Raw genomic sequence first — 21,215 nt, forward strand, 5'->3', positions numbered from 1 at the left:
ATTTTCATGACTTTTTTCATGAGAAGTATCAAAATATGGACCATATCGAAACGACCTTAGTCTTGCCAATTCTTGGTATTTTGTGTCATATTTCCCTGTCGCATCATGATGTCTTTATCACAGAGATCTGATACAGTACGGAACTTGATTATGTCCTCACCAGATCCAAAAAAGGGTCTGCCTGCACATATGTATATCATACCCCAAAAACGTATTCGTGAGGCTTGCGGAACGTCCCTATTAGAATCCGTCAGAAATCGTTCCGCGTTTTAGAGAAACCCATTCTGAGCATGCGTAGTAATAATTTCCGGTTGTGTAAAAAGAAAGTTCCACACATTTCTCCTTGAATTTCCTCAATAAATAGACCAAAATTGGCAGTTCTATTAGTTCATTTGGAGTATCGTATTGAAAAACGGACACATTAAAAGGTGATTGTCAAAATTTGCTGCTCAGAACCGCAGTATTCCTGCTAATTTATGCAGGAAGAAGCCAGACATTTGACCACTCGCTCACGAGTCGGTCACTGTTGACTGTAGAATCAGTCACTCACACTGCATGCATGCACTGTGTAATGTACTGTTGTGTTGACAGTCACAATGTCATCATCAATGTCGTCATGGCTGATGACTACTGACTGTACTCTATTACAGTCGTTGTGTGGTGTTCATTAGTGTTGACAGTGTAGGCTTCTACACCACGCAAATGCATACATTGTTACATCAAGCAAGGCTACTGCACTGGCATCACTAGTCTTTGTTGTAATACGACAACTTAAGAAGTTCAAGTTGGCCGCCCGGTAGTCGCGATGTTATGCTTTTAGACAATAATGGGGGACTGCTAAAATGTGGAATCGGGAATAATTGCGTCCTCACTTTGCCAGTTGCATATTCCACATTTTAGCAGTCTCCCATTGTCTAAACGTACCGTCGCAACTTCTTAAGTGTCATATCCCCATTCCACATTTTAACAGTCTCCAATTGTCTAAACCGTACCGTTGCAACTTCTGGGCCAATTTCTTAAGTGTCGAATAAGGCTGCGGTCGTCCCAGACTGCATGAAGTACCCACCAGCGGCCAGCGCCAACACCGTCTAAACAAATGTTCGAACAGTAATATCACTCATTGGATTTGTCTTGATGGAAAATGCCGAGGAAGAGAGACGACCGGTAATAAGACACTTTGTGTATATGACTTAGCTTACAGAGCCAGCCATTGCAGCAAATCACGTTGTGCACCTGATTTTGCAAGATTTGCGTGAGTTGCTTGCCGTATTAGCTTATTGGTCAGTTATGCGCAAACTGTTACCATTGGTGTATCCGGGACTGCAGTTTTTAGGGAGCATGTCAAAGCAAACAAACACTGTTCATTGTCCATTTATATTGCAGACAGATATGGCAAGGTTCCTTGCTGCAAGAAAAATCGCAAATTCTCACATTCTTGACTTTTAAGTTCTCTCTTGCCTTTCAGATCATTATGTGCCAGTGAAGGTCACACTGCATTATTTTGAAATGGGTTTGACAAATTCTTATCAATCTATCTTCACTGTTACAGGCACTTTCAGTTCGTAGCACAATCATTCTTCAAGTTGGTCTCCTCTTCACTGATAGACCATGTTGGATGTTACCGTCAAGACATTGGATGGACAGAATCGGAGCTTTTCTGTTCCTGAATCTGTAAGTTTCAATTTATAAAGATTATTTGAATCCTATTAGTGAATTGCACAATGCGATGGTGGACAGTTGTAAGGGCATGTGACCTGCAGAAAATTCTCAGGTAAATCAAGAAAGGGAAGATATGGAAAGTGTGCTGAATACTCTTTTTAGTTAGGCCACTCTTTTGGCTGAATTGCAAGTATCCTAAGTGCACGAATTGAGCAGAGTTTTAGGAGCACAGCCCTAATACCTGGATTCTAGTGTTTCAAAATGCAAAACCGCTGTTCTCTGGATAATCTATGGATCTTGACACCGTTAATTCTATTGTTCTATTTTGCTATTGATTTTTCCTATAATTTTTTTCAGACGACTGTTAAACAATTCAAAGAGAAAATAGCCGGCTCAATAGTAAGTAGATATATTTACGTGATTTGAGCTTCCGAATCCCTGTGAAAGTCATTCTCATCGTCATCCCCTCTGTTGCAAGAACCGTATAATGCTCAATACATACAGTTGTTGGGTGTCTATCTTGAGTCTCGGTAAGAAAGTACCCTTCCCCTACCAGCCTTCCTCAAGAATGTACACTTGGCACTTGTTACTATCCAATGAGATTATTAAAAATATCACAATAAAGCAGGGCCAGTGTGTATCAACTTGCTATTTGCGGCAAAACTATACTCAAACCTGATTGGCTGAAATCTGTTTGAACTTGGCTCAAATATTTAAAAGGAATGGGTTTATTGTTGAAACAGGTTACAATTCCAGAAATATCTGCATATAAAAATGTGGATTTCGCTAAATTGTAGAGTAGGCCCTGATGAAGCTACTTTCAGGTTGTGATGCATTTCCTAGTCATATTCATGGTCAAAGATGAGGTTGCTAGTATGACCAGCAGGTGGCATTGTGTCATCGTTTCTTGCATTCTGTTCCAGAATATTCCAGAAGATCGCCAGAGGCTGATTTATCAAGGACGGGTTCTCCAGGATGATAAAAAACTAAACGATTATGGTGAGGCAGTGTTATGTTTATGATTTTTTACATGTAAAGATGTATTGTTTCAGCTAGAAATCTGAAAAGGGCAGGGCAGAAAAGGGCACAGTCAGAAGAAGGCCAGGTGCAATGCCTTATTATTAATGGAAATGTATTAGCCACAGAAGACGGGGTAGTTAAAGAAAATTGAGAAAAGGCAGGGTGCCTGCTAAGATATACTAACAGGAAATGCATTGGCATGCATAACCAGCTATATTAACCTGGAAATCTCATGCTGACTGTCGTGCTGATTCCTTAAAGATGTATTGACACCCCCAGGTGAGCCCATGGTATTATCCAGCGTAGGAGCCACCGGCTAGTTCTTTACGTAGCGTCTCTCAACAAATTAAAAATCAACTTCATATCAATGTTTCAGACGTTCACGGCAAAGTTATTCATGTTGTCCAAAGGGCGCCACCGTCTGCTAGAGGTGCATCCACTGCCAATGACACGCCACCTACAATGCCATCTGGAGGGTTCCCGCCCCGCGATTTCGCCATTGGAGCATTCGCTGTACCAGACCCAATGGATCCATCTCAAGTTCAGGTAAAAAAGTGTTCACATGATATTGTTTGGGGATTGAAAGGCATCAATAGTGTGTGTATTTGTAAACAAATGCACGCTGATAAAAGTATAAGTTCGGGCATTTTCATTTGGTTGTCTATAGTTTTGCTGCACATCATCATTTGATATTCACTCTTCTTGAATGGCAAGCTAAAGGACTGAACAGGACAGAAGATTGGAGACCTGATCCCTTTGCTGAGGACAAAACTGCCTAGGTTTTCGTAGGTTTGAGCAGAGATATCAAATTCAGTTTAAGAAAATACCTGTTCTGCTTGGTGGCATAAATCGAGTGTCTGCCTGATGGATATCATGATGACTGAGGCAAACAAGTCCATTAATTTGTTGGTGTGTACTTTTCAGAGTATTGTTCAGCAAGTGTTGTCAGGGATGGGTGATGTTGGACAGCATGCTCGTGTGACCTCTAGAACATCAGTAAGTATACCAGTTATCACAAGAAAATAGGACTTTATAATATGACTAACATCATCTGTCATGATGTTCAAATTGTTTCCCTTCCCTGATGCTCCTTGCGATTCTTGGGGGAATTTAAAAATGGAAAGAATGGCTGGCATTCCCAGATGTCTTCATCATCATAGCAGCTTCTTGGCCCTCCTGGATGCATGTCACATGGCAAAGTAGCCTTGGTTCATGGAGTACCCTTTGTTCAGGTCTTATTTGTGTGGCTCATACTGCGAACAACCATCCCTGTACGTGATCATTCTTAGTCTGTTTCAAAGTATGAAATGTTTTAACCTGCACTTTAACTTTTTGCTCTGGTTAAATTTATACTCAATTTCGTCTGATTCTTACTTTAGCCCGATGGTTCTGCCGTGGATGTCCACATCAACTTGAATCAGTCTGGACCAGCCATGGTGCAGAGTGAATCTCAGCTGAGGATAAATCTGGTCCATCGCATGATACGTCTGATAAGAGAGTCCCTTGATAGACTAGAGGTAGGGAATACATTTCTACCTATTGCTGAACTACTTGAATGAATTGAGATTATAGAATTCTTTACAGGGTTTTCACAGCCGAATAGGTTTGTTTATCATAGTGTCACCCCTAATGAAAGGGCCTGCCACATTAAGAGCAAGGTTATTTCAAAACTCCTGACTCTAATGCCAGACACTTGGGAAGAAGGCAGTTTGTAGTCATTACCAATCCAGCTGGCAGCTAACCACCCAGCCGCATAATAATGAGCTACCCCTGGGCCTCAAGCCTTAAACTAAATAAGTTGCTGTTGGAGGTTAGACCCCCCCTTACTGTATCCAATGATGTTTCTTTCGTCTGTTATGAGGGTGCAAACATTCATCATTTGTTTGTTAATAGTGCTGCAATATAAAAATTTATATTCATCTTTTCCCACCCACAGAACATGCAATCTGGTGAGAGCTCTCCACAAGGCTCTGGAACGTCTACTCCCTCTGGTTCACCGCCAACCGGTAGCCGTGTCGATTCAGAGACCAGACCTGCAACCGAAGCAACAGGAGGAGCTACGAGTAGCGGAACGCAGACTAGTTCTACCTCTACAGAAACAAATGCCAATGGACAGAGAATACAAGCGTAAGAATTCACTTCAACTTTGGTATTGATTTTTTTCCAGCTAAGTAAAAAACAAACTTTTTTAATGCAACAGTTTAATCACCTTCAGATAAGATTTGTTTAATGAAAGTTTGGGACTGGTCCTCTGTTTTGAATTATGATTCCTAATGCTGAAATATGTTGTTCATGCATTTACCTATGAAACAAATAAAACGTGAAGCAAAATTTATGGGCTTTATATTCTGTCAAATCAAAAATCATTCACAATATGGCCAATATTATTTCTTACCTACCTGGACCTCTTTGAGGCACTTGAGAATTCAATCTTCAGTCTATTCCCTCTTCAGTTCTCAGCCTGTCTGCAGATTCGTGCCAGGTCTATTTTGGACAGCCTCGGAGTTCTCCTTGTTGTAAATAAAGACGTTTTATTTGATTACATTATTTTTGGTTGCAGGCACCCCCACACTACTGTGCTCTCCTCTGCCTTGACAGAACTACTAGAATTGCAAGAAAGATTCCAGCCATGGTTGGCACAGTATAATGAAGTCTTACAAAATGACCCAAACTTCGAAGGAAATGTGAGTTTCTCCTCTCAAAGATGTGTAGTTTTCAGGAAACTCTTTCTGATGATATGAGTTTGTCAGGTTTAAAGGTATTCTGAGGACTTGTCTGTAGATGTGTAGTTATATTACCACTTACCAGGCAAACAATTTCATCTCGGCCTTTGCTTTGGCAGATGCAAAGTTCATGTCTAAACTCAAAATGACTTGCTCAAGTTTTGATATTGTATTCTTTCAGGACGATGAACTACGTAACAATCAACGTGTGATCAACCAGGTGTCGGTTATCCTTCACCACATTAGTCATGCCTACCATAGCATCAGTGATCTTATCATTGACCTATCTAGTTCTCAGCCACGCCAGTTGAGGGCGGTGCCTGCACCACCGCCGCCGCCAACGGCTGTCATTCATCAGACGATACCAGTCCAGGTGAGTTGAATTTTTTGTTCTGTTTTCGTGATAGCCATCCTTATGTTGTTGTGTGAGCTTTTAGTCGCGGTTTTCACTTGGAATGGGCATGTGACTAAAATATGAGATTCTCCTTCTGGGGGGGGGGGGGGGGTGGACTAATCATATCTTTGTCAGTCAGTCAGTCAGTACCACAACCTGAGTATTTCTGACTATGCATCTTGGTGGAGTAAGGCAAGTCAGACAAAAGAGACCTCCCTGGAGTCAAAACGATGTGGCACCTCCATTTCCTCGGCAAAGTGGGGCATGTCTGTCGTGTTGAGTCGTTTATGAATGTTTGCCTTGTTCTGTAATTCAGGCCCAGATCAGTGTCAACACATCTTTAGCTGGTAGTCCACGATTATTACGACGACAGCCGGCTACCACAACTGCAACAAACAGTCAGACTACTACCAGTTCTACTGCATCACAGGTACAAAGAAGTCCGGCCACATGTTTTATATTTGTAGGTTTACTCGAAAATGAAAAAGTAGAAAATGCCAAAGAAGTAATGCCCGCAGCTTTATAGACGAAGAAATTGGTTGCAGGCTGGGCACTGCACTTCCTGTCACATCCCTGGCCTGTTCCACAATGAAGACAAGATAATGGCCAATGCTGGCCTCGCACCATTGATATTTACTGTATTCCTGTATAGAGGGCAGTTCTGGGACGTATCAGAAAGTGCAGACAAACTTTCTATAAACTGTTTGTGCGCATTTTCAGATGTATACTGGTATCTGCATTGCATTGGGAATTCTTGTAGTTATCATTTGTGCAAGCCAGACCATGTTATTTTGAGACACTCCTACTTAGAAGTCATTGCTTTTATTGTGGCCATGTTGCAGTTACAATGGAGTGTTGTCCTAATGCTTAGTTCTAATTCTACTCCGCTAGTCAATATATTTGTGAACTATAGATGTAGACAGGAATGTGCACTGCCACTTGATTATATTCTGCCAAATCTCTGTGGTTGACTTGGAAAATTAATTGTAAACCTCATAATTTCAGGGAACGTCCAACGAAAATGCACCAAATGCAACCGCAGATGCCAGTGCAACTACTACCACATCTGGGGCAACCCCGACCACCCGTCCCATGACACACCAAGGAAGCACCAATCCCTATGTCTTCATGGAAGTCGGGCCGAACTCCCTGAGCGTCAACCAAATCAGTGCTCACGTGTTCAGCTCGGACCGTAACGGGAACTCGGGGACAAATACTGCCACTACAGCTTCTGCATCATCAACCTCAACCAGAAGTTCAACCACATCGTCGGCAAGTTTTGCTGGGGGGAGTTTTTCTTTGCCTCCCGGTGCTATTCCGATTCGTTTAGGGTCTATACCGATGACAGGCACAGGTGGAAGGATTCCGACTGGAGCTGTACCAGTGACGGTTGCTGCACCTCCTGGTGCTCCGCCAGAGCTCATGCAAGGATTGGTTCAGATGGCACTGCAAGCTGCTGCACAGAGGATGTCTGGTAAGTAGTTCTTTTTCATTCATGAACACAGTTTTGGGTGGTATTGGAGTTTAATCCCTTTGAGGAACAAGAAGTCTGCAGAGTTTTGATGTGATTCGGTGCTGCCAGTGTACCCACTGACCTAAGTGACATCAAGTGACGAATCTCTCGGCCAATTCACCCGCGACACGATGTGACTTAAAGTTTTTGATTGTAGAAGTATAGTAATGAACATTGATTGATATGTCCAATTATCAGTGTGTTGTTACATTTTGTGTAGAAATACATAGTCTTGCTGCACTTAACTTTTGCCTTTATCTGAACTTGTTAGGGGGTATAACGGGTGTGACGTCATCACCAAATGGGACAGTGACTGCCTCCATGGGTACCACAACCTCAGCGACCTCTACGACTAGCACAGCTGGTACCGCTTCTAGCGCCCAGGGCACCAACACCACCACGACCTCGAGTAATGCTCAAAGTTCAACGGCTCCAAATGCAGGGAGTCCAACAATGTCAGGCTTTAGACTGCCAGCACTGATGGCGTTAGACTCACGAGCGGTTGACCCCTATCTGCCGTGTAGTTCAAGACATTTTGCTATGGTCAGGAGTACTAGAAGAGCCGTAAGTTCTACCTTGCACTGATCATATCTATTGGACTCCCTTTGAAATATTAAAAGAGTGGAAATGTTCTCCCTGATATTTGTGATTCAAGTATGCCTTCGATTTTATCGAAATGGCCCCCTCATTTATATGCTGTTTAACTTCATGACCTCTCCACGTTCTTGATACCTCAGCACGGCGCAGCATGTCGGTAGCTGTCAAGCATTCATCATTGCTAACCATCCAGTAGCACTTCCTAATGGTTAGCTCAACACAAGTACCACAGAACTTTTTTACGCCTAGTTCTGATTCCCGATTATTTTCCAGAATGGTAGCGAACAATCCGTGAATGATGTTGTGGGCAATCTAGTCAGTGCACTGATTGGTCAACCGAATCCACATCTACAAGGACAGACGGGGAGCGGAGCAACTGCCCAGTCTGGCAATGGTGTCGCCACTAGTAGTGCAAACTCGTCTACAGGCACGACTACTAGCACCTCTTCATCAGTTCCGTTGAACCCGTTTGCTGCCTTGTTTACCCCTGGTAGTCAAGGACGAACCACAGGTAGCAGTGCGAGTACAGGGACTGCGAACACACCAGGCATGAACGACTTTGCATCAAGACTTCATCAGATCTTACAAGAGGTACTTGCAAAATGAGTTGAATTCTTCTTTGTCCGTGTTGGTTTGTAGTTGCGGTGCATATCACCAGTGACCAGTGACCTAGACTTCAGATTAGAGGGACATTTCTAGCTTGTGCCATTTTTCAAGAGGTGGTCCTGTTGGGTTCACATCAATCATGACTGAGTATCCAATATTGTCGTGTGTTGATTCCAATTGATGCAAGAAGGTTGTAAGCTTAAAATCCTACTTCATTCTTGTTCAGAGTACTTTCCTGTTGCTGCACTAGGAAGAAATAAACACAGTCTTTGTGCAGGTATTATACAGGCAAATTCACTGAACTGTGGTGTTGATAGTAATGATCTTTTCATATTTTCAGGGCAGAGCCACAGGGCCAGCATCTACACCTCCGACTGGTACAAGCGTGAGTTCAGGTGCCATGAGTGATAACATGTTTGCACAGCTAGTGAGCGGCATTGGGAGTCAACTCAGTACAGTGATGAGTGGGGGCGGGTCGGGTGCAACGATAACAGACTTTATACGATCGATGGAACAGAATTACAATGTGACTCAAGGACAGGGTTAGTGTTATTATAGTCTGTTCACTTCTGCAATGACTTCATGCGATGTTCTTCGTCACGTAGGGTACCCTTCCCTAAAGCTAGTTGAAACAACTTATCATACACACAAACCATTTTAGACAGCACAACTGCAAAACTTCTTTAATGTCTGACTATGCTCAAAAATATTTGCCTTAAAAATTATAATCAATACCTCGTCCTTTCTTTGAAGGTTTATTAAACGATTTATTCCAACTCATTGGTGAGCACATGAACTTTGCCGATCTTCTCCAAGTGTTCTTTGGGCGCCCTGAGCCACTGCAACAACTACGGGAACCTCTCCGCACGTTTATACAGGAACGCATCATGAATGACCAAGAACCAACGGAGGAGAATGTGGACGCCGCGGTGGAGAGAGCCATCGGAATCGTTCAGGAGCACATTGACCTTCTTTGTGCCGAGGCAAGTGATGAAGTGTTTCTCATTTAATGTTTGTGAGCAAAGTATTTGGTCAAATGAAATTAGTAGAGGAGGATCAAGTTGCCTTGACTGGGCTTTGAGCCACAGATCCTTGGAATGCCGGTCCACTGCTCAACCAATTCAGCTATCGAGGTTTCTTGATTGACTGCTCTGGGCTTCATCCTCATCATACTTGTGACACCTGTCCCCTTTTCCTATACCTGGCTTTCTAATCAAAACATAATTTTGGTCAATTGTCTTTACAGCCTGGACTTAGTGTAGAAGATGACATTGATTTCAAGGCAACTCTGACTGAGTTCATTCGACAACAAATGAAGAAGTTGATTAAATTGATACTTAGGTCAACGGATAATGATCCCTTGTTTGGCCAGTGTCTGTTCAACCAATGTAGGACATGCATCCATGAAGCTATTGTACTGTGTAGACTTTGTTTGAGGAATGGTATTGACGGATGTGATCAACTTCTACGTTCAAGAATAGTAAGTATAAAAAGTGTCGTTCATAGTTCTAAAATAGCTTGTTCAAGTTGTCCTCCGCTCAGTTAGCTCACAACTGCTCAATATCTATGTAATCGAAAGACCTGCCGTTTCGTTACTCCCAGTTTGCTGCTGGTTTATCTCAAGTTGTCTCCTGACTCATTACTTCTTCTTTTCAGCAATATATTTCATCAGACATCAGCAACCCCATGATACAAAACTGGATGCAGACGATGTCATCGCAACAGCTTCACCAGATACTGCCCTCCGTACGCATCAGTGACGATGATATCCAGCATTACATCATCAGGACAAGTCAGCGCATGGAATCAAGTCCGGTACTATCAGAAACCTCAGAGGCAGCTTCCCTCATGTCAACAGAGAGCGCCGCTGAGGAAGTACGTGCCGTGGAGTCGATTGCAGCGGCAGCCGTCGTTGAAGCACCATCTTGTGGTGTCGAGATGGAGGAGGCGACTTCTGCGGCTGTCGAGGTAGGCTAGTAAACATCCGGGTTGACCGGGGGATACATGTCGTCGGGTACTCCAACCTGGGTACCATTGCAATTAGTGTTTGATTCAGTTAAGTCATGTACGATTGGTTTTATTGGCCTTTTTGTTTTGGCAGGAAAGGGAACCTAGGTATTAGGTCTGGGGTGATTATGGTGGACTTCATCAGCTGACTTGACGGTTTTCACATTCTCAAAATGAGAAGCACGTTGAAACTCAACTGTGATCAACTCGCTGCCAAAAATCTTTATCACAAAACTTAGTGAGAATGGCGCATCTAAATTTAACCACTTTACTACTGTGATGCTATGCTTGATCAAATGATCATACCGGTCTGTGATATCATGATGTCATGGATATAATCAATGTACTCAAATAAACATGTGTAGATGCAGATAGCTTCATCTTTCCTATTTCATTATCTAGCCGATGGAGGCTGAGGCAGCTGGAGAACCTGTCACAGTGGCCTCTAGCTCAGAACAATCAACACGACATATGAATGGTGATACAATAACGCCCTCTGTGATCAATCGGGATAATCTACCAGATGTTGTGATTGGCTCTCAGCCCTGGCATCGAGAACTACCAGAGGTATGCATTTTTCACTATTTTTTAAAATTCGCCAAAAAACATCAACCAACCAAAATTCTATCAACCTTGAGAATATTTGATCTGTTTTGTTTGGAGTGACATCCTTTTGTTAAGGGCAAAGTGCTCTATCATTTAAGTCCCCGTGTCGATCTTGTTTACGTTCATTCCTATTGTTGCCTTTCCAGGATTGGATCCCTGTCATCTCGCGGGATGTTCAAACTCAAAGACGCCAGGCTCCCCCTGTTCCTCTCAGTGACGCTTACATCAGTGGGATGCCAGCCAAGAGGAGGAAGGTGAGTACACAATATTTACCTTTCCTGCATTGAATAAGATCTTGGTAGAAAAAGACAGCTTCTCATTCTAGTTTGGCTCTTGGGAGGAATCGTTTCAATGGAGATTCAGCTGGAGTTGATTGCTCAGCCAGCTGCTGTTTATCAGCTTAGAGCGATGAATTGTATTTATTAAGTATCATTTCGCCCTAGGAGTCTGATTTCTGAATGCATCTCCTTCTTAAGCTTTTACTCTTGCCCTTTGATGATCCTCCGAGATTTGAACCCCGTAACTGATTCTGTGATCCATGTTTTCCAGGTTGTTCAAAATGCGGGCGCTGTCGCCTCTAATGAGGGAAATGCGGCTGCTGTCATCCCGCAGTCAGTAAAGCAGGCTGTGGCCGCCGCAGGTGTTGAACCAATTACAAACTTTGACGAAATTGAACAGGATGCGGCAGCGAATTCGACATTGCATTCAGTTTACGAACAACAGGTGCTGAGCGATATACGAGAACGGTTACAGAACGATCCCGATTATTCATCGGAAAGATTTCCACAAACGGAGGAATATTTTGTGAAAGACTCTAAGAAATGAGTTTCAAGGATTATTGGACAGACTTTTGTGAAAATCTGTGAAAGTTTTGGGATTCTGTGAATAAACTTTGGGATTCTGTGAATGAACTTTGGGATTCTGTGAATGAACTTTGGGATTCTGCGGATGAAATTTGGGACTCTGTGAATGAACTTTGGGATTCTGCGGATGAACTAAGAGAGATGGCAGACCTTCATTGATTGATGCTCTTCGTTTGCCGTAACGCTTGAATAGGGTTTGTATTCCTTCTGTTTTCGATGTGAGAAATGGGTTGAAAATGAATTGTACAAATTCTTTTATTTATGAATTTTGATCTTTTCATTGAGGAAATTTATCTAGGATTTTGTAATAGTTGACTGAGGGTGGTTTCAAGAAATGAAAGGATCGTTGATAGATCTCAACAACTTGATATTAATCTGTTGTACTTATTTTGATCAACTTACCGGTCCGTAAAAGGGCAAGGCTTTTATTTATGAGCCAGTTGGCTGATTGCATTATTGTTGATCTTAAATTTTGGGTGGTGCAGAAACTTGAAGGTTACTTTAACCAGTTGAGAATCAAAAAGGGAGGTGTCATTGGTTGAATGCATATTTGTTGATTTTGTTGCCTCTTGTATTGATATAAGTAATCGGGTGCATTTTAGCTAAAGCTAAAGCTAAAACTAAAGATTATTTGAGTGTGTACTGAAAATGTAGGTGGATATTTGGGGACCTTGTGTACTAAAGGCTTGATTCCACTCCAGTGTCTACAGCTCCATACGTGTGGTTGTTACAGCCGACACAGACATTTAATTTAAATTTCTTTGCTGTTTCTTGACGAGTTAATTAAAATTGGCAAAACCTTTATAGTAAACCTATGGAGTGAAACCAAGCCTCAATAATGGCCTGTACTCACCATCTGTACTAATTTCTCACCAGCCTAAAATACTCTATGATTGTTAGTTGTGATCCAATATCAATGTGAGGCTTGAGATACTGTCAAGATTCCCTTGCGGTGAAAATGACTTGTGCTTGTTGTCTGGCTTTCATAAGGCCTAACATCAAAAGGCTTTTTTTATTTTGCTTTGTATTTGAGTTGCAATCCTCTCTTCATACTTCGTATGGGCCTCTAAGGAAGCATCTCATCAAACAGGTTCCTAGTGCATTGTGTATATAATGGGAGTCTGGTGATTTCAGAAATGCGGGACATTTTAATTATCTCTTTTAAATGAGTAGTGTACCTATATGTTTATGATGAAGACGGATGTGTAAAATGCACCTTTGTGCTTGAAGGATAGCTACGTACTGTTTGTCTGGAGGGGTTATGTAGACTGGTAAAAACTAATGAAGTCATTAAATCAGGACTGCATGTACATACAATGTACAATGTATAGTGTTAACCTAGAGACATTTGGAGTCTACAGATGCAAAATATACTAAAGCCATTTCCAGTGTTTTCAAGCAATTGCAGCTTTTGCTCTGTCTGCTTTATTACATGAGTTTCCGTAGAAGGATTTTGTGGGTTTGCATTGTAACGCTTTGATATTCTGCCAGATTCAGGGATACTGTCTAGTTTCATTTGACAATAGTTATCTCAACTACTTTCAGAATGGCTTTAAAGCAGCTTTTGCTTCTGAAGTCTTCAAGCCAGTGGTATTGCCCGTGTGGGTACATGTATTACTACTGTCAGAGGGAGTAGTTTCCTATTGTCCTGTAAAAATCTCTTTCTCTTGAAGTTTGCAAGAAAAAGGGTGAGAGTGTGTCCCCTTGGCAGATGGGCCTAATAGGAACAAGGATCTGATCATTTATTTGGTATTGTAGCCACCTTTTTCAAGACAATTTGATTTGCCGGAAGACTTTGCTTTGTAATGTCTTTGCCTGTATCCTCTGTATTGGGTGTGATTGTACCTCATGGCTTGTATTGCATCTCACTGTCTAAACTGTATGAGTAAAGCCACGACTGTGTTTTATGTAAATCATGCTCTACTATGCCATATGATAACTCAAAAGAGAGTGAGTGAGTAATAAACAAAAACATTTGTAAAACAACATCAAAGTCTTTATTATCTTTGTCATAACGCTGAAGAACAATATACTTTTTTGGCGGCAAACTGGAAAAAGCACTATAATCCCAGTCAGAAGAACAGCTTATTGGACTCATCTGCCAAAAGGACATGCCCTCAAATGATCGTTCTCGGCTTGCACCTCCTGAAATATGAGTTTTGGGTCACCCTTTTTGTGTCTGTGCATGCTGACGCAGGTAGTGTGCATACAACAGACATATCACTCCATGAAGTTATTCCATGTGGTGTGTTGGCCACGACTTTGCTAATCCCAATCAGTTTGAACACTCTGTGTTGAGGACGTACACGTGTACAACAAAAGCATCTGTGGACACTTATTCTTTGGACGTTTGGGCCACAACAAGGCTATTCTTGTCCAATTTGGCCCTTCTGTATTGAGGATTTACAACAAAAGCATAACTCGGGACTTGTATTCCATGAGGTGTTTTGGCCACAACTTGGCTACTCCTTGGAATCAATTTGATCCCTCTGTGTCGAGGACAACCTCAAAATGAATCCAAGACGGTGCACAGTATACACACTTGCCTGTGACCTAGACTGAAAGCACCTTAAGTGACTCAGAAGGACATTAGAATTTCTCTATTAAGGACAACCTCGGGACTAACAAGTGCTGCTTGAAATATCGAGAGGCGGAGTATATTGAAAATCACTGGTTATGTCAGGATGAGATGTAGGGCAATGTCAAAACCTCATACTAAATCTTTCTTAGGGAGCCTTGCTGGAGGGTGCTCAAGGTCTTGGGTGAGGCACATTTGCATCTAACCAGGCAAGTGCCATGACATATAGGGAACTTCATCTAATCCCTTTCTTTAATGACACCGTCTAGCTTTGTGCGGACTGATCTCAAGGACTTTAACATGGAGCCTCTTGGAACTTTCAGATGCTGTCCTTAATAGAGATGTGACATGATAACAAAGGTAAAATTGAAAAGAAATCACAAATTTCAAAACAAAATGTTTGTCCTGAAATCTGGAGAGTGTCCTGCTGACAGCGGTATTAAAAGAGGTTTTACTTGTTCAGGGTCAGAATGCAGAAAAATGTGAAATAATTGTTGGCATTTTTACCTTACACCCTGTATATGTTGAGTTGCTTACAATGAGAAGTCAGATAATTTTTGCAAAAAGTGGGAAAAAGGCATGAAAGAGAAGGAATTTTCTTCTGAAAATTATCATGCAGCATCGTTGGACATAGAAGTACATAACTAGCATATTTTACTTTCATTGTGATTGTGAGTTGACATTGTTAATGAGGTCACACTTAACTTTTTGTTAGGTCTGTGGTGATAATTTGGATTTATTCATTCCATATTGAAATTCCATGGGATATTTGTGTCTTTCTGGGGTATTTTAGTGATACTCTTTCATATTGTGACACATTCTGGGCCAAAATTGTGCAGAAAGTACTTTTTTCACTCGTGATATTTCATCATTTTGAAAAATTTCAAATTCTCGTTTTTGGTTGGGTAAATGAGATTTCACCTCCTGCTTTTGAAATTAGATTTAGATTAACTATATCTGCCTATAACATCAAAAATATTTATCAAAATTTGAATTTGCTTGATATTAGACCCAATTATCGTTTCGCGATATTCGTGATATTCTGATAAAACTAACTGCAGTATCAAAATTTCCTTTTGGCACCTGTATGTCGGTACAATTTTCTTCAATGTCTCAAATTTTCAAAGCGATATCATGTATCGTTTGCGAATGCAGACCCCCTCTGAAAATATCAAAAATACCTCGTCCCAGGTCTTAAGTGATTCTTAACTGTATGCATTGGTTGTACATCTAACAATTTGGTTTACCTGGACCCAAGATTATTTTCAAAGCAAAAGTGAAGATTTTTCAAAAAAGAGGGGGGAGGGGTCGGAATCCATGAAGGAGAGGTCCTAGGAGGCTGAATTTTGGTATGCAGCCTCTTTGGACATCACTAAACACAATGGCGTTGGTTTCGTTCCGCTACGACGCTTCCTTACATAATCACCTAATAGTGTCTTCTCGTGTTAAAAGAGGGCAGCACTGGTGGCATGAAATCTCTTCTGTCAAGTAAAGCTGATGGATTCAGGCTAATGGGGACATGGGCACATGCCACGAAGGAACACCCTCGCGTCGGACAACCGCTGTAGTCCTTCATGGAGGTATCCTTTTGTGAAGGTTGGATAGGAAGGAGTTGGTCCTTTCGAGCTTGGCATCCTTCCGATGTGTCCTTTTCATGGGTTAAGTTAAGCAGACAACTTGATTTTGTCCACAGGTCACAAGCTCATGATCATTAAAACTGAATATCCACACAGTTCCATGTACATCTACTTGACAGAGGTAGAGGGCCACACAGAAAAATAAACCTCTTCAGAACAACCAAGTTGTCATGACTTGGACAGCCAATGTCCTTGGGAGGTTTCCTTGTTCTGTTATCAACTCCTTTCTGACAAGGAACCAACAACATGTTGACAAAATCCAAAAGGAGAGAGAAGTTCATTAAGATAGTTTATTGAATACAAATCACATCAAGTAACAATAAACCCATGTAGATATCATCAACACAGGAAGGAGCTGTTGGTATACATTTCAAGATGGCAGTTTAGAGACAAATCATAAAATTAACATTTCATTGTCTGTAGATACATGTACTGTGAAGTCAAAAGTAGGTCTGGTGCTTTTATTTCAATTTAACCTCTAAATTGAGGCATTTGTCAGTCCCAAAGTGCCCCTCAGAGAGGTTCAACAATACAAAGTGATGTTAGGATTGCTGCCAGATATACTTTGAATAAAGCCATTGATATTCTGTTAACAATTGTTTGTGTTTGTCTGTGATTTTACAAATAGTCATGGAATGCTTTAGTTCAGGACCTTTGTGTACCTGTTCGACTTCATTATCACAGGTACAGTTGCTTTAAAGAACCTATGTTTCAACTGACCCAGTCATATACAATGTAGAACTTCACAAGCTTGTTGTTCAGCAGACATTCAGGGCCATGGAGATGAAGAGGTTTACAGTAAACCCTTCTGGGTCTTCAACCTAAATGATTATAACAGCAGTGCAAAGCATTAAAGTTCTCTTGACCCTTGTATAATTTTGTTGATCAACAAGAACACAATTATAGGGCCCACAGTTCACTGAACAGTTTGCTTCATTAAATCAAAGTATTTTTTCCTGTCGAGTTCTAGCACCAAGTCAACATTAGGACGATTGTTCAACCTTCCGTTCCAGTTCACAACCATCTGTCCTCTCGAATATTCTCCGGATAATTCCACGGTACAATAGACAAGTTCTCGTTTGGTTATGATGTTCGATTCAAGTGCTGTTGCCATACAAAGTTCGTCAGAGGGTAGATACGGCCAATCTTTATCCAGAGAGAATTTCACAAGGCCTTTTTCCACTGCGTAGAGGAATTTGGCTTTTTTTGTTCGGGGTAATCTCAGCTCGTTGTATTCCTCCTGAAGCACAAGGAATAGAATTTATTTAATATCAATATGTATTGCCTGACACCATTAGGAAATCACCATGTCTGCACAGGTAAAAAGGCTCTGTTCAAAAATCTATAGAGAAAATGGCTACTAATTGAGTATGAACTCCTGCTCCACATTGAGGTTAGTTATATACAAATGTAACTACAATGGTCAAATATGTGGAAATCTGGAATAAATATGGCAGATAAATTATGAGCTGTGATGGATAAGGATGATGGCAGCATGTTACTTCAGATTAGCTACAGTCCCAGTCACAATTGACAAACCCTCTGCTTTGCGTTAGCTCGACACAACCTAACTTCTGCCGCATAAGCATAAGCCACATGCACATGACGATAATAAGTTGCTTGCAGCTCACCATGAAAGTTACATGGATCCTGGGCGGAGCATTTGTGCAACCTGAACACAGGATTGAACATAAGTTACATGAGCTTTGCATGCAGATAACATACCAAAAATATACTCACAAATACACAGTACCTTCAGATTTCAATAGACTTCTCCAAAACACTTTTGAATTTTTCCATATTGATAGATATGACTATGTCAACATTAGGTTTATGCCCCAGCATCCCAGAATGGTCCAAAACCAACTGCCCACGGGAAAACTCTCCATGGAGCTCTACTGTTGCAAAACAATTCAATGTTTCCATGGCAACTGAATTATCCAAGGCAGTCGCCATGGAGAACTGGTCTGCACACATGTACATTTCCATGGACTGCTCATGGCGCATTTTGGCTGTAATATTTTTTTCGCATGTTTTTATAAAATGTCCAACTTGGGAGCCATTTCCAACTAGATTATCATAATAATCCTGAAAAATAATTTGCATGAATTGAAAGCATTTTAAAAACTGGAGATGCAGGAGATGATGCCTATCCCACGGGCTGATCCAAGACCAGCAGAGACAGGTTGGACTCGGGGCTCAATTTTGAGAATTCACAGTCAAAATCAAAGACTGGATTGCCCACTTTGGGGCAGGAGTGCCCATAGAGACGCACCTGATTCGATCCATTATGTTGGCTACATAGTATGTTGGTAGACTTTTGGTGCCCATTTCTGACATCTTAAAACTGCCCTCTATTTGGGACTAAGCTTATTCTATTGTATAATCCCCAGCTTCCCTCCTTTAAGTAATGGTTTCAAAAACTTTTTGTCGTGGCCCTGAAGTCCTTAGCACTGATCAGTTATGATGTTGGCGAAGTGAATTGTCGAAGGAGACACTACTTACCCACGATAAACTATATTTAAGGCACAGCTCCCAGCAGACCAGAGTGACAGGACAACCAAGTTGATTCAAGACAATATTTGCTGCCTCTGGGTCGGCCCGAAAGTTGAATTCTCCGGAGACTGTGATGTTTCCCTTGGCTGGAATGAGAATAAATTATAGAAATGAAACATTACGCTTCCATTATTATGATTAAACCTGATGATTTGACCAAGAGATGTAGAATAAAAGAAGCAAACTCAAATATTCTGTCAACATGGTGACGATTAACACTCTACAACACACAAGGTGGTCAAGTATCTCTATCAAGCTCAATAATGAAATAGCTTTAGTCAAAATAACATCACATCTTTATTGACTGGTCATCACTGTAAGACCTACCATTTGCCTCATCTCCAGACTGCTGACAAAGACAGTTTGCCAAAGCCTGAATGCTTGAGATAGTTGGCAAGGTCAACTTAACAATGATTCTACTTTACCTTCGTAGTTTCCACCCATGATGTGACATTCCTTGACCTTGCTGCCAATAGATGGATCCATCTGTATCGCCAGGGCAATGTTGGTCAGGGGTCCAAGACACACCAGGGTCACCTCACCTAACAGCGATACATAAAAGATGTGGTACTAGTTTTCAATGTCATGCCAGAGGGATTAAGAAGTTAGGTGTCCAACTCAATGGATCATGTGAATCAAGACTAGCAAATGCTTTATCTTTAACTTTGTACAGAAAGGCCACGTGTAGACTTGAATTGACCACAATTTCATCATCATCAGCTGGAGGACCATTTGGGAGACAAAGCTCCTAAAGGAACACCTTTTTACCTGCATTTTGATTGATCATCCGTACCAAGGCATTCACTGCATGCTCCTCTTTCACAAGTCTGGAATCAGGTGCTTCTGAATCAGGTACATCTCCTAGGCCATCTTTGCCATGGTAGGCATCACAGGCAGGTGTGTCTCGCAGGAGGGAGGCACTGGTGCCCTTAAAGACAGGGATCTGAAAGAGGTCGGTAGTCCGAAATAGAGCACAGTAAGGTAGGGGGCGTCTCGCAGGAGAGAGACACTCAGATAGGAATCTGAAAGGTGCAGGATGTCAGCACTGATCACAAAAACTTGGTAAAGGAGAGTCAGGTGACTTGCCAAAGGGAATTGTATTCTCAGATGATTCAATTTGATCAGAATCAGATGAAGAAGACGAACATGCAACATTTTGAGGAAGATAGTGATTCTTCTAAAAGGTTGGCCATACTTTGGAAGTCAAAAAGTTCCAGTAAAAAGATGATTTAAACAATTAACAGGGAAATCTCCAGAATAAAAGAAACAAGTACACCTTGTTCTTTACCTCAAGTCTGTTAGCAAGCTTCAGCACTCTCAGCACATTCTTACAGACTTGGTCCACACCAGTGTTACCACTGCATGTTGTGATGCCAACAACATCCACACCTTGGGACAGTGCCATGAGGATAGCCTGGGCATCATCGAGCCCGCAATCCGTGTCAATGATGAAGCGTCGTTTGGTGGGCATGATCAGATCTACAGTTCGTGAAGATTTTGATCGAACTGAAGTAAAAGAAACGCTGTAAAAATACTAACCGTTGGTTTTTGATGTCAGGACACAAGGTTGTGACAAAGTTCTTGTCTTTGATAACAGGACAAGGTTGTGACTTCACTCGCTATTGATAAGATGGCACGATGGCAAGATTGCAAAGCCCACATTTTGGTCTTTGGTAACAGGCCGGCAACGATGAGTGTCTTACTGCTTTATCCTTGTCCTGTTATAAAGACAACAATGATTTCTTACACCCTTGTCATGTAATCAAAGACACCAATGTGCCAGTCTGGTTGTGACATGCCCATTGTTGTCCGCTTCTTTGATGACAGGAAAAGGTTGTGTGTCATACACTGCTGTCTTTGCCGGACAAGGTAGGTTGTGAATTTCTCATTGCACTTTTTGATAATCATAAGGGGAACACTGCGAGATACTCGTTGTCTTTGCCAACACTAACAGGGCAAGGATGTGACTTACTCAGTTTTGTCTCTGGATAAGAATATGATAAGTGCCTGGGGAGGGGAACCGCGGCACGTAATCAAACTTGCTACAAGCATTCTAGGCTAGTCTAAGTCTCGTCGAGCCCAACTGCTGTCACTCATCTCACCCTCTGGTGAGCGCACCAAGTGTCAACATGCAAAACTAAATAGCTACTTATTTCTGCTTGGGCGCCCCATAAAAATACACCAGCCAATTAAAACTTAAAAAGTCCTTTTCACAAGAGTAACCAAGTTTTGCACTTACCAAATGAAGTTCTTACGGTTCTTCTACTAAATATAAATCCATCTGACACTAGTGGTTGCGTTATCTTGGCTTGAATTCTACCAAAATTGCGGAGAAATGTTGAAATCATTGACTTTGAACTTTTTGAGCAAATATTGCTGGGTTCAAAGTTCAAAGGTCAAGGCCGTGCTCCCTGGTAAAGCATGGCGACTTGACAACATGTAAACAAAAAAGTGCA

At 41.6% G+C, this 21,215-nt stretch overlaps 2 protein-coding genes across 5 annotated transcripts; one reads left to right on the top strand and one right to left on the bottom strand.

Moving 5' to 3' along the window:
- The first annotated feature begins 315 nt into the window (after nt 1–315).
- LOC135501794 (large proline-rich protein BAG6-like) lies at nt 316–16,490 on the top strand. 2 transcript variants are annotated; one of them, XM_064794108.1, is made up of 21 exons: nt 316–428; nt 1,550–1,671; nt 2,017–2,058; nt 2,583–2,658; nt 3,056–3,225; nt 3,604–3,675; nt 4,059–4,196; nt 4,616–4,806; nt 5,240–5,363; nt 5,584–5,775; nt 6,113–6,226; nt 6,802–7,270; nt 7,581–7,873; nt 8,180–8,497; nt 8,853–9,054; nt 9,266–9,495; nt 9,759–9,992; nt 10,169–10,480; nt 10,922–11,086; nt 11,272–11,379; nt 11,675–16,490. In XM_064794108.1, the coding sequence occupies exons 2-21, from the start codon at nt 1,609–1,611 to the stop codon at nt 11,948–11,950; spliced, it is 3,789 nt and encodes a 1,262-aa protein (XP_064650178.1). In that variant the 5' UTR covers nt 316–428; nt 1,550–1,608; the 3' UTR covers nt 11,951–16,490. The 2 variants fall into 2 exon arrangements, with proteins under 2 accessions (XP_064650178.1, XP_064650179.1); XM_064794109.1 differs by lacking the exon at nt 6,113–6,226.
- LOC135501795 (nucleoside hydrolase-like) lies at nt 16,480–21,186 on the bottom strand. Of its 3 annotated transcripts, none has more exons than XM_064794110.1 (7): nt 20,999–21,186; nt 20,048–20,265; nt 19,528–19,702; nt 19,185–19,301; nt 18,709–18,845; nt 17,944–18,291; nt 17,305–17,443 (listed from the first exon to the last, which is right to left on the bottom strand). In XM_064794110.1, exons 1-6 carry the CDS (start codon nt 21,105–21,107, stop codon nt 17,959–17,961), a joined length of 1,089 nt encoding a protein of 362 aa, XP_064650180.1. In that variant the 5' UTR covers nt 21,108–21,186; the 3' UTR covers nt 17,305–17,443; nt 17,944–17,958. The 3 variants fall into 3 exon arrangements, with proteins under 3 accessions (XP_064650182.1, XP_064650180.1, XP_064650181.1); XM_064794111.1 differs by having other exon boundaries at nt 17,344–17,443; nt 17,957–18,291; XM_064794112.1 differs by lacking the exon at nt 17,944–18,291 and having other exon boundaries at nt 16,480–17,443; nt 20,999–21,156.
- Nucleotides 21,187–21,215: the final 29 nt, after the last annotated feature.

Source organism: Lineus longissimus, chromosome 17, assembly GCF_910592395.1.
Source record: "Lineus longissimus chromosome 17, tnLinLong1.2, whole genome shotgun sequence".
Lineage (NCBI taxonomy): Eukaryota > Metazoa > Nemertea > Pilidiophora > Heteronemertea > Lineidae > Lineus > Lineus longissimus.

Excerpts from the sequence above, each read along its gene's own strand:
- LOC135501794 (XM_064794108.1), top strand. The coding sequence starts at position 1,609 with ATGTTGGATGTTACCGTCAAGACATTGGATGGACAGAATCGGAGCTTT. Across the intron at positions 3,226-3,603 it reads TGGATCCATCTCAAGTTCAG|AGTATTGTTCAGCAAGTGTT; the intron begins GTAAAAAAGTGT and ends TGTACTTTTCAG. Across the intron at positions 10,481-10,921 it reads CGACTTCTGCGGCTGTCGAG|CCGATGGAGGCTGAGGCAGC; the intron begins GTAGGCTAGTAA and ends TTCATTATCTAG.
- LOC135501795 (XM_064794110.1), bottom strand. The coding sequence starts at position 21,107 with ATGATTTCAACATTTCTCCGCAATTTTGGTAGAATTCAAGCCAAGATA. Across the intron at positions 19,302-19,527 it reads GATGATCAATCAAAATGCAG|GTGAGGTGACCCTGGTGTGT; the intron begins GTAAAAAGGTGT and ends TATCGCTGTTAG. Across the intron at positions 18,292-18,708 it reads TTAAATATAGTTTATCGTGG|GATTATTATGATAATCTAGT; the intron begins GTAAGTAGTGTC and ends ATTATTTTTCAG.